Source organism: Aplysia californica, unplaced genomic scaffold (assembly GCF_000002075.1).
Source record: "Aplysia californica isolate F4 #8 unplaced genomic scaffold, AplCal3.0 scaffold00292, whole genome shotgun sequence".
Taxonomy (NCBI): Eukaryota; Metazoa; Mollusca; class Gastropoda; order Aplysiida; family Aplysiidae; genus Aplysia; species Aplysia californica.
In genome coordinates, this window is record NW_004797562.1 from 731,634 (window position 1) to 744,731 (window position 13,098).

Genomic DNA, 13,098 nt, shown 5'->3' on the forward strand with positions numbered 1-13,098 from the left:
TGGTTAGGTGCTTCAGTGTAGCATACAGGAGACACAAGTTTTGATTCCCGAGTGGAGAGGATTTTTGTAGAGTATCTTGATCTTTCTATTGGGTGCTGTATCCTTCTCAGCACAGGTTGGCCTTCACAGGTTTAGTTGAATCCTGCCCCCTACTTGATCTAAATTGTGTTGATGGGGGTGAATTTTTCTCATAGAAATTTGTATACATATACTATATGCATAAAACTATGTTTTTTGTACACAAATGTCCATTAATTTTTAAGGTGCGATATTTTTATTAATGTAATAACAATTGAGCATTTTTTTAGAAAATGGAAATAAGCAGCATAAATGCTATTTATTATTATTAAAGACACCTACATTTAAAAAAATAAAAAATTACACACAATACAGGGCAGTTCATAGTCAAACAGTCATACTTTTTATTGTCTCCAGCCCCAGTCTAGCCAGGGCGTTGTGTATACTCCGGCCCAACAGCCCATGATGGCCCCCCAGGGTCAGTATCCACCCCCACCCTATGGGAACCAGCAGCAGCCCATGTACTACGATGACCAACCTCCTGTCAAAATGTAAAGGAAGCCACTGTCATGCATGCTGGCTGACCACCAGGTTTTTTTGGTTTGTTTGTTTGATTTTTTTTTTGAGGGTTGAATTTCTCTGCTGGCCTTTTTCTTGTGACAGCTTTCACTAGCAGATCTGTCCCATTTTTTCCACTTTGAATGATAAAAGAAACTTTACCAAGCAAAAACTTCCGAGTATTCTTTCTTAGCCTGAAATCCCAATTCTACCTATATTGTTACAATATGTTCTACTTTCTTGTCTTTTGGTTCATGACATGCATCTTTAATAAATGTTTATATCTAATTGTATTGTAGCGAGTTAACTCAAACAAAATAAGTATTTTTCACGTTTCAATTGGAATAAATGTTGCTGTTTCTTGTGTGCTTTTGTCTTCTAAAATAACTTATGTTCTGGTAGTATTTTGTGTGAAGACTATTATATAATTTGACTTTTAAAGTTTTTGGAGAAAATTTGGCAACATCCTACTGTTAGGCAACTTATTGACAATAGTCTCATGTGGTCCTGGTGTGTTCAAGTGCGGTTTCGTTTACTTATTCGCCATTTCCCTGTTTCTTAACAGTCTTAAGGCATCTTTCAGATACATATATTTTTTTTCTTTCAAAAGTCCAAAATATCTGGTCATATATAAATATCTATCTATCATTATTATATAATCTATTGTATTCTACATATATACACATATATATTATTATTATTATCTGTATTTTTTGTAGCTTTGCCATTGCCACTGAAACTTGCTCATATTGGTCTAGTTTGATTTTCCAAAACACTAAGTGTTTTCATTTCAAACGTGCCAACACTTTCAGAAAGTTGATTTTTAAAACTTGGAAGTTGTTTTGTGCTTATGAAATTTTGTAAATGAAACAGCAATACTTCAAAATTTTAGTTAATATATTTACGAACCTTATTTTAGAGGGTATATTGCTTTTGTTGGTTTCATTATTGAAGATATGTCAGATGATATTTCTATTATTTTTTTTATTTGTTAGGTATTATCGTGGCTGATCATATTTTTGTAAAGGTAATAAATCTGTACTTTTGCATGTCATGTGTAACTCCATAGTGTATTCTTTCATCTGAATAATTTTTATTTTATAATGTTACATTTTCCCCCTCATCTGAGATATGAAAACTTTTTTGTGCTCATTTACTTTACTTTAACTCTTTCTCATATGTACCTTTTTTTTTTCGGGGGGGGTACTATGACATGTGTTGAAATTAAATATTTTATTTTTATCTGAATAAAATTCCTTTTACACTGTTTCAGCGATGAAAATATTACTTGTGAAGATGTATATTTCGGAAGTTTTCTATTCTTTGGGTCTCAGGGGATGTTGTCTATTGTCCGACAGTGGTATGAGAAAGGAAAAGGGGCTGATGGTCAGTATTTTGCACTTTGAGATTCTAATTTGATTTTCTGTTAGGGGGGTCATTCTTGTTTTCTCTGATACACTGATTGCCTTTTTAAAAAATTCATAAAGGAGAAAGACCATAATGTATTCTTACAGAAGAAAAACTTCATCCTCCATTGAAATTGAAATCTAGTGGAGACCATATCTGAATTCAAGGATCCATACATTGATATGTGGAAAATGTGTTGAAATTTTATCTGAGAAAATCCTGAGGTTCCTATAGGTCTGCTTATTTGCATTTTGTCGTCAACTGTGTATGTATAGATAGGCTTGAGGCAAAGTAATTGTGTTTAGGTCCCTGTCATCTGTTCAGGCGCTAAGACAGCACAACTATTTGGAGCTTGATTTATGTCTGTTATAACCTCAAGTATGCAATGTTGGCTTTAGGTGAAGTATTTGTATTTAGGTCCATATCATCTGCTCCTTTAGAAAATGCTTACGCAGCACAACTATGTGGAGCATATAATAAATCTGTTCAGACTTTTGTATAGGCATATCTCTGTACCAGTTCTCTCAGAAGCCACACTAACCTACTCTCTGAATTCCATTTCAAAGGAACTAAAACTCCAGTGTTTTTTGTGTTCTAGTAATATTCTGCAAAAAAAGTAATCTGTCAAGAATCACATTATGCAAATTCTTAATAATTTTTAAATAAGTGAAATGCTCAAAAATATGTTTGTATCCCTGTTGCTGCTTCTTGTTCCCCTATAAACAATGAGCATCAAACTGGCAATGTGGGTTTTTTTAATCCCATTATTTTTCCATTTCAAAATTCTCTATTTTATTGTTTGAAATTTCTTCCTGCTTGTTAAGACAAGGCTTATTCTGTCTTCACACTCAAGCATTTGCTCCTACATTGTATTTTTATATATATACTGGCTATATTTGTTTTATGAAGAAATAATAATTTATGTTATGCTTTTTAGCATTCATACTCGCCTCATGATCAGTCTTTGTAGCTCTTGTTTGACAACTTATTCGCACACATTGGAGTGAGAGTTTGCCCTGCTCAGACACCACATTTTTGTTTGTGAAACCGAAATTAGTTTAAGCAAGGAATTGCTGATCTTGAAGATATTTTAATTGGTGCTGTTTCTCTTTTTGCGTATTATTCTCTTTATATGTATTTTCTTTATGATCAAAGGGGAACACAGAATATTTTCCTCAAAACTATTTTACTTCTATCTTGTGATGTTTAAAAATCAGCTGATTTTAGCAGAAAGTTGTTTCATATGATAAACTGTAATCTCAAGCCAAAGTTCACAACACTGAAGTGAGATGGGGGGGCGGGGAAATCATGTCCTGGGTTCTTTCCAGTTTAATTGACATTCTATTTCAAATGGTGCAATTAAATGTCCTGTTTCTTTATTTTCCTTATTTGTACACTGAGAAGCATTGTTATTTGAATATGAGTCTCCTGCATCAAGGTATTGAATTTCAGTGTCAGTAAAGTCTCTTTTCTTTATACAGAATTAGGTAAACTTTGTCGCTAAATAAATTTGCAAACGATGTAAATCCAACAGAGTGTTTACATTGGTCAGGATGACCTGAATGGCACTAACACCAGTAGATCAATAGGTGTACATCACTACATTGGCACTGACTAGCTAATGTGTAAACTTAGCTTTGTTTCTTTCCTGTTCACTGCCACTTTCTTCACCAATAACCGTACTAGTACCACTAAAATCCTCCTTGTTCTAGATCAGAGTGAGGGATATCCAATACTTCACCTTCTAAATTAAATATCTCGTTGGAGTGCACTTTTTAAGGGTTTGGGGAGTGACATGTTACAATGAATAGATATTTCGAAAGTTCACAAAATCAAGCAAAGTTTGTGGGGGTCGATACTTGTTTAAATTCAAGAGGATTTAATGTTCCCATAACCTCGCCTATAATGCACTTTCACTAGATTTAGTGATTAAGCTTGACAAGAAGTAGAGTACTCTTATTAAAGACAAAGAGCCTGAATATGAGAATGCTCTTGTAGAGTTTGTGTGGGGGAGGCCTGTCTAGGGAGAACTTGCGCTCATATGTCAACCAATGTTGTGTCCCATGCTTTCCTTCCTTGTTAAATGGCCGAGTATTATTACACCGGTGAATAATTTGCTGAAGAGAAAGTTTGGTATACGTATTTTACCTGGAATGGTTTAGGGCCTTGAGAGTCTGAAGATATTAACATAGAAAGTATGTGTATTAGAGTTTGCTAGAAATCATTCTATGACACTATGAATGCTATTTTCCTCCATTTGGGTGTGTCCCTTTGTGAGATACTTCTGTTTAATCATATTGTTGAGATCATGGGATAGAGCCGAGTGTAGTGTTTTTCATTTGGTACAGGCATCCATCACTGTACAGAATTATTCTGTAATAGAGGTTTTTGCGAGAGATCTCTACATAGTCTACGGTGCAAAATGAACATTTGTCAGAAGTCAGTACACTTTCCCCCCTTTTGCTAGACATACATTTCATATCCCACATTGTCATATATTGTAGACAGTTAAGTTATACACAGCAAGCATTGCTCTTTGGTACAGAGCAGAGGCCTTGAGCATGGGACACAACATGACACTTTTAAGATCCATGCAGAGGACACCCACTCGGTTCAATTGTTCCTTTGTTTGGGTCTCAAAGGCTGATTTTTGTCCATTTCTATCTCTTGCCTTGCTGTTTCTTTGCTTTCTTTGTAGTTCCAATGTTGATATTGAAGGGGGAAATAAAAAAATCCAACCCTGTGAAGAAAGTCTGAGAGAGGAGACTGAACTTCGTAATAATACGATGATGAGCTGGTATCCCTGTAGTAACTGTTTTCTGTGGCAAGCTGAAAGTCCATTGGTCATGTTATTGACCATCATAAATTCACCCTCTCCCGGTCAGCATATTAGGATTTCCATCTGCAATCTTGAAAATGCAATAACTTATTACCCCCTTGTTATCAGTTAACCTAAATGTGTACAAATTTTCGCCACATCTCAGAAGAACATAAATTTCTTCAAGATGCAGACCTTTGTCTGGACAAGCACCAACCTTCCCCATTGTATGACCATGTATGTGGTCACAAAGTGCACATACATTATGCAGCCCAGCAGAACCTAGGTACTATGTTTATCTGAACACCTGTGATTTGATGGCCTTGTGGCAACGGACTTAATCTTTTCTTTCTTTTTAAATTTATAATTTGCATTTCAACTAAGTATTTATCCAGCACATGCAACAGATACCATAGATTCCATAGATTAAGAAACTGAATTTTTTTTAAAAAGTCAAAATTTCTGGCTGGTGAATTTTTAATAGATGGTCAAAGATTTGTTTCTAATGTTGTAAAATGTTACCGAAACTTTAATGAAATGTCATTATTCTCAGTTTAAAAATTCAACCAAAAAACCCCCACAACAAATTACAGCTGTTGTAAGAATTGTGGATGGCTGGGAATTGACACTAAATTGTTGGTGTTGAAATAATTGTGCCTTGGCTGGTAGCAGATGGTATCAGGCTTCTTTTCTTTGTGATGTTCAAGTTACCGTTTTCATGCTTTAGCATTCCATAGTGAATGTGTAGAGTATTTGTCTCTGGTGTCTTGTGCTTTGTTTTTAAATGAAAATAGAGGTGTCTTATGAGGATTACATTTTTTTTGGTCTCAAATGGGCAGCTTCCTTGGATGTTTTAGTACTTATTGACTCGACAGTCTGTCATAATATTTTTACCTATTTCGTCTTTGTCTACCTCTAAGACTTTTTAATGAATTTGTGTCACTCATGGTGGTGTTGTGATTCTTTTCTTCAAAGGTATTTTCAAAGTTTCAGAACTTTTTTGTTCCGAGTTTGCTCATCTTCAGACTGCCAGACAGCTCTAACCTCCCCCACCCCCAACCCTCAAGAGGGTCTTTTTCTATTGAGCAGGGTTAGGCTGCATGTCCACCAAAACATAAATGACCTAATTTTTGTTGGGAGGAGACAAAATTTGGTCTGTTTGTGTGCAGCAAGTCAGGAATAACCGATCATGAATGATTAAAAAAAGAAAATTAATAGAATTGTTTGTGGCTTAGGTGTGAACTTTGCTAGTTTTGAGGCACTGCTTATGAATATGACATTAGACTTTTCATCAGAAACTGAAATTATAAATTTAGCTCTGTCTGGGCCTATGGCGGATGAGTCACAACAAGACGCAGCTAAAATGCTGCATGCAGCATTACAACTGACTCAACTTCTGTTGGGAAAAGTTGGGTCGTTATGGTGGACACAGCGTAGTGGAGTTGTCAGTGATAGCTAAGGCAAAAAGCGGTATTCTTTTTGAACTACTGATTTTCTGAGAGACGGATATTTATGATCCGTTGGTCTTTGGTTTGGTGGACGTGCGGGCTTAGAAGCTGGTTTAAGAATGAAAAAGCATTAACTCTCCTGAAAAAACAAAAACCTCATGGACTGGAGGTTATAGTTTACTTCACCAGTTCCAGATGGAAAAGCTTGTGTCTCTGATGTAATGGTTAGGTCCTTCACCTTGCACGCAAAAGATTTGTGTTTTATTCACATGTGGAGAACTCCTGCCTGTAGAATAGGTTCAAAGTAGCACCTTGTCTCATAAATGATGTTATATTGTGTCTGTGGGGGTGTGTAAATTTTACAAGCAATTAACCAGTTGAAAACTTTTAAACAAGTATACATATTTTTTTTGGTCTAACATGAGGATTGAAAAATCTTGACACTGAAAGAGTTGACTGTTGATTGATTTAACTGCGCTCAGCCTTTTATAATTAATCTAGGCTGCTTTTTTACGTTGGTGTTCTGAAATTGAATATAATTTACTTGACATGGCCTTTCCTAAGAAATTATTGAACATTGTTTCTGTGAGAGTCAGCTATTAGCGAAAGGCTGTGCCATGTAATCTCTGCAACGTTTTCATTTGTGAGTCTGCTGTAACTGGTTACAACAACTTCATTTTAATATGTTTTATGTTGCATTTTGTAAAATGATTGGGGTAACATGTTTTCCAATTGTTCTGTCCTTACATCTAGATTATCTGTGAATCTTCTTTTACTGTACTCCTTGGCCGTTTTTACCTCTGAGGGAATATAAAATAATTTGCTGTTTTACCCACTTTGTTTTCAAAGATATTTTGTCAGTGTTCATTAGTGATACCACCTCTCTTACTTTTTAAGAAGACTCCCCCCCCCCCCTAGCTTAGTTGCATTTTTTTAAAAGCTATTTTCATGTAGTCAGTAAGTACTTGTTGTACTTTCATAGACTGTTTCTGTATAATAATATATTTTCATGATTTGAACTCTGTCCTATCAATCAATTTTTAAAAGAATTGGAAAAAATTATGTCACATGGCTGGAGAGTGTAGTTGGAGTGTCCTATCTTTTTTGTTTTCTTGTTCTTTTATGATAATGTGTGTGTTGTCTGTATTGTGCGATGTTTTTATTTTTTCTTAACTAGATTTACAGAAAAAACAACTTCCTTATGGAAAAAAAATCTGTTGTCGTTTTGTGCTACTCCTGTTGTTCTCCCATTTGTAAGATATGCTGTCCCTTCATGTGCTCAAATTTAACCACATGCTGATAGATGGATATTACTTACTTACTACCCGTTACGCCATCTGGCGTTTAGGGCAGCAAACAAAGGATCTCTAGCTCTGTCTGTTTTGGGCCATCTTGGTCAACGTCCCCCACGAATGGTTCCAGGATTTCGTTTCAGAAGATGGATATTAGATTATATTTATTTCCTTGAAAGGGGGATTCATGGGCAGAAAGAATCAAAGGTGAGAGAGTCTGAAAGTATAAAGATGTCCTACTTTGACTCTTGATTGAAAGTGAAAGGGATCCAATCGATATTATTCCTTTAGTGTTTTTCCTTTTATTTCAAATTTTGATCTTTTTGCACGTTAATACTTTGCAGTCACTTGGCGCAATAATGCGCTGGTGAAAATTATCTGTTCTGGTGTGGCTCAGTCCTGAGAAGTCCCTTGCAGTCACTCTCCTGGCTGGGTGACCAGATTGGGTATGTGGTACTGCTGGCTGTGTGACTGCAAAGTGTTAATAGAGCTGGGTCGGTACGACTACAGAGTACTTTTTAGAGTACCAGCACAGGTACATATTTTCTTTACTGAGTCAACCTTTTTTTCTTTTTGTTTAGAAATTTTTCTTGGAATTTCTTTCACATTGAAAAAATAGTTATAAGGATAATTTGAGAGACAAATTCTCGTGAATTGTTTTTTAGAAATATTTTGCATGCAATTTCAGTTGTTGAGCCATGTTGATTATTTCCTCTATGATTTGATGTCACATGGTAATGAAGCACAATATAGCTCTGGAGCTCAAACTTCACGACTTTCATCTAGTGGAACCACGGACATCTTCAATGCAGTCATTATGTAGGGATGCTGTTTTTCTCTGTTATTTCTGTTATTTTCACGGGGGGAAAAAACCCCCAAAACAAGAGTTATTATTCTCAGTATTTGTTTTCTGTTTAACCCCATATTTGTTGTTTGCTACCTGTTTTTTTGTTTGCAAATGCAACTGGAAATTTTCAGTTATCTTGACAAAATTCCGAGTGGCATCCTTGATTACAATGATAATATATAGCCTCAGAGCTCATTGCACTAAGGTTCTTTATCTTTTGGTCAGACTCTTTGTGTGCACAAAGTGTTCAGTTCCTGTGTTAAAAAATTTTGTTTATCAAGTATCTTTTGTTTTGCTGTGATGCTGTTTTCCTTTCAGCTCAGGCAGGCCCCAAAACACAGAGTCAAAGTAGCATGCTTCATTATTGATCTAAATTGTGTTGACGTGGGTGTAAAAAATTTATAGTCAAGAGCTCTTTGTAATAAACGTTGATTTGACATCGTGGACAAAGTGTTTTGAGTCTAAGATTCGTGCTTATGTTATCGTGATGTCATTCTAGCTCTACTCCTTGTACTTATAAACTAACTCATGAAAATTTAATTAAACTTAAATATGCTTGCAGAGAATATTGTTATGTAGGTAGTGGTGAATATTTGCATTTAATGTTTTGTGTTGTTTGTTGAGTTTGTGTGATGTTTATTTTGTGTAAGGGAGATAACCCAAGTGGCTGCAAATTTTTTTTAGCTCATCTGAAAATCAAGAATATATTGTGATCAGAACTTTTAGTGTTGATGTCTTTTATTCTCTATGCAATGTTATTTTGACACTTGTTTACTTACATCATGTGTATTCTCTTTGATGACCAAAAGAAGGCTTCCATTTAAGAACTGAACTTTAGCATCATTTTTCTTTTGGGCTTTTGAAGTGTAAAAGTTCACTGGTCATGCTCGTAGAGAAAAGTGACTGGATAGTGAGATAAAATGGTCTGCAGTTTATATTTCCTGTTAAATCCGCCTATGAATGGTGAAAATACGGTAAAATGTGTACCTTTCTATAAGCGACTAATCGGTAGGCCTAATTAGGTAGAAACAACAATTTTGATCACTAAATTGTTCTTGACTTTTCCCTGAACATTTACAAATTTGAGGCCTGGATTGATAGTCTGTAAACAAATTATAGAGGAGTGTAAAGAAAGTATTTGCAGAATTAATTTAAGTAAACTGTTGACTATTTAAAAATGTTTTTATTTTTAAGTTAGGCCTTTTTGCGTTTGTTTGTCTCAAGTTTTCATTTGCTGAAGTCTGTGAAAGAAAAGGGCACAAGTCCCATGATCTCTAAGTAGCATTCTTTTCTTTGATAAGTATACTCGCACATCTAGTCATTATTGACCTTTGTGCTGCACAGTGTTCTTTTGTTCTTCTGTTGTTTTTTTCCCGTCTTTCTTCCTTTCCTCAAAGCGCAGCTTGTCTTCACAACTTTTTTATTGCTTGTTGTGAATCATTTTTTTATACTATAAATTTTTTTCCTCCCGACAATTGAGTTAATTTTATTTATCTTTGGGATTTGCTATTTTTTAGTTCACTTAGAAAATAGTTGTCAACGTATGAAAATCAAACTCTCATAGGTGGTTAAAAGCTATTATGCATGCAATTTCAACAGTGTAGTCCCTATTCTTGCCATTGTTTTGAATGTGATGAGGCCCCAAAAAAACCTCTTTTTTTTGTTAAAGAGTCTTGAGTCCATTTCCTATATCTGGGAACATGTTGTTTTTTTAAATGCACTATGTAGATTCTAGATCCACTCTGGCAAGAAAGATCAAGAGTACTTCAGTTTGATGGATTTTTGTACACCTCAGGTTGGTTCTTAATTATAGGCTACTGTCTTCAGCCTTAACATTTTTGTTATGCAGCCAGCCAGTGTAGTATCTGAAATTGTATTTATTTTGATGTTTTCTTTGGATTTTCAGTATTATTGTAATTCAGATTAAGTTTATTATTGTTTCACTAAACTTACAAAAAGAGCTTTTATAACTCTAGTCTCGAAATTTGTGTCGTCAGTGCCAGTATACACTGTTAATTCTCTCCCTTGTGCTCACATTATTGTTTTACATTTTAACGCTTGCTTTTACTGTAAAGAGGTTTTGAATTTTATTTCAACAAATAAATGTAATTGTGTAGAAAAAAATTATGCCTTTGCAGTTTTTTTGTTTGGACTCTTGGTGTCTTTTGTTTAATTATGGAGGTCCCATTAAAAAGGACAATAACTCATTGTCATTTTTCGACCAGTTTTTATTTTTTGGGTGTTTTTTGTAAAGTGTTTTACGGCGCTCGCAACTGCATAAGGTCATATGAGCACGCGGGACACACCTAATATTTTTCAGTTGGGTGGAAATTTGGAATTTTTGCACGGGTGGCGGCCGAAGCCTACTCTTATTGATTTTAGACCACCAAGGGATCTTTAACAAAACTTGCACACGGGCCCTCTGAGATTTTTCGCCCTTGTCCAAGAAGGCTAGGTGTAGATCTTTCTTACCAGAAGATCAGGGGTGTGGCAGAAAGACAGCAGTAAGGAGGAGTCATGGAGTAGCAGTAGAAAGGCTGCAGAAAGAGTCAGGAGCCCAGAGGAGGGGGCAAAGGAGGTGAGGGGGTGGGGGTAGAAAGTGGAAATGAAAGCTGACAACAGAACATTGCTAGAGAGCAGGAAAGGAGGTGGAAGGAGACCATTTTAGAGAAGAAAATTTTTCTGTCGCTACCCGGATTCGAACCCGCGAACTTTTGAATGAGAGGCCAACACCTTAACCTCTAGGCCACAAGGGCCCACACCAGTTTAAAAAAAAAAATGTTTTACAAATAAAATTCAAGCGGGAGGACAATGCGTGTCTTAGTTTGAAGAAAGTAAACTCGTTTAAAAAAAATATCACATTATAACAAATTTAAACAAAATTAGTTGAAACTGAAAACTTTTGCTACTTCTCAAAATTCAACCATGTTGTTCTATTTCAAACAGTTACAGCCACTGTTAGTGCAATAAGATACACATTTGTATTAAATGAATAACGCCTAATAAACTCAGGGAATGTAGTAGTAGCTAGCTATATAAATTAGACGATTCCCAAGTGTTGTCCATTTCTCTTCATACAAGCTTCCAAGCACCACTAAAAATTTTGAACAACCTCATGGCATGTTTCTTGGGTCGTTTGGGGGGGGGGGGGAGTAAGCGCTAGCAACTGTATACCGTCATACTCATACAATGTATAAGGGCACAGGACACTTACGCATTTTCGGTGCGGTAGGAATTAATTTTGAATTTTGCCCGGGATGTGGACAAAGCCTACTCTACGCTTATTTATCTATTTTTAGAGGACCATTTTGAAAGAACGCCTTTTTTAAATGGTTACTCTGACAAAACGCCTTTTTTAAAATCTCAAAACTGCTTTAAGAAAAAGGCAGTTTGTCAGTGTAATGCAGACTTTATTTATTGGTTGAGACAAATCATTTTGTGAAAAGGTGTTTTTGTAAAGAGATATATATATATATTGGCTAGGTAGGCCTACCTTGTCCGACCCCTTTTTTTTACTCTGATAAATTGTACTAAGCTATCACGCTCTGGGTTTATTACGTCATAAGTATAAGGGTCGTTTGCTAGAGGACAAATCAGCATACAGCTGATCACATGCACAGCTTTCTTGGATATTATTGATAATGTGCAGACCTGTAAAGGATAAAGCATAAAATATAATATTACACTGTCGTAGTAAAAGAAACATGAAAGGTTCTAGTAGAAACTGTTTTACCATTTAACAGACATTATAAATCGAACTGCACTCTTGGCAATTTTAGTACATTCCTACACACAAAAAGTACCCGAATGAAGACACATTCAATGATATTCTTGTAATTGCTTTGAGCATAGTGTTATTGTTAATTGTGTGCGTTATAATAATATACCGTTTTGTTGCAAAAGTTTTGTGTAGTATTCATGTCCATTCGTTCAGCAAATTATTAGAACGCATGGAAAGACAGCGAGTATAATCCTGTTAAAGCATGAAGACAAATACACACACATATAAGGCCTTCCAGGACGAGACATGACTTTAGTACATTCACTCGAACAGCTTGGCGACTTTTCCTGAACTCTCACTCATGAACTCACGTACTACACATAACAACACACGTACTACACATAACAACACACGTACTACACATAACAACACACATACTACACATTACAATACACAAGGTTAGTCGCCACACACCTCCCACCGGCACAGACGTCTCATGGGATCATTGGTAGCGTGTGGGTGGACGCACTTGACGTCCAGCACGTGACGTGAGTTGTCGGTGGTGAACGGCCTCAGTATCTTGCTCTCGCCCATCGGTGTTCCTAACGGTAGGCTTTGGTTCCCGTAACACCGGAGGGCGGCCGCGTCGTGCTGGTTGCTGTAGATGGACAGATTGGGCAGGGTCTACCTGTGCAGGCTTGAGGCGATCTACTGAGATGTGTTCCGTGCGGCCTCCGATGTCCAGAAGGAAGGATTTTTCTCCCGGGGCGAGAACCATGTAAAGACCTGTGTATGGTCTTTGAAGTGAACCTTTCACGGTATCTGTGTGGATGTAAACATACTTCGCTGTTAACAAAGATGGTGGGAAGAATGTGACTGGGTCACTGTGGTGGATAGCCGGTCTAGGCCTACTGAACTGTGCTTTAGCTCGAAAAGTTGTTAAAAAATCTGTTGCTGACCAGGTAGATGCTTCAGAGGGTAAAAGATTG

At 36.2% G+C, this 13,098-nt stretch overlaps 1 protein-coding gene across 1 annotated transcript in view; it reads left to right on the top strand.

Moving 5' to 3' along the window:
- Window positions 1-10,512, top strand: part of LOC101852775 — a 29,873-nt gene extending 19,361 nt beyond the window's left edge. Inside the window, exon 6 of the mRNA XM_005101638.3 lies at window positions 436-10,512. Coding sequence (XP_005101695.1) covers window positions 436-573 — 138 coding nt within the window. The 3' untranslated portion in view covers window positions 574-10,512. The remainder of the gene's footprint in view (window positions 1-435) is intronic.
- The last annotated feature ends 2,586 nt before the right edge of the window (window positions 10,513-13,098 follow it).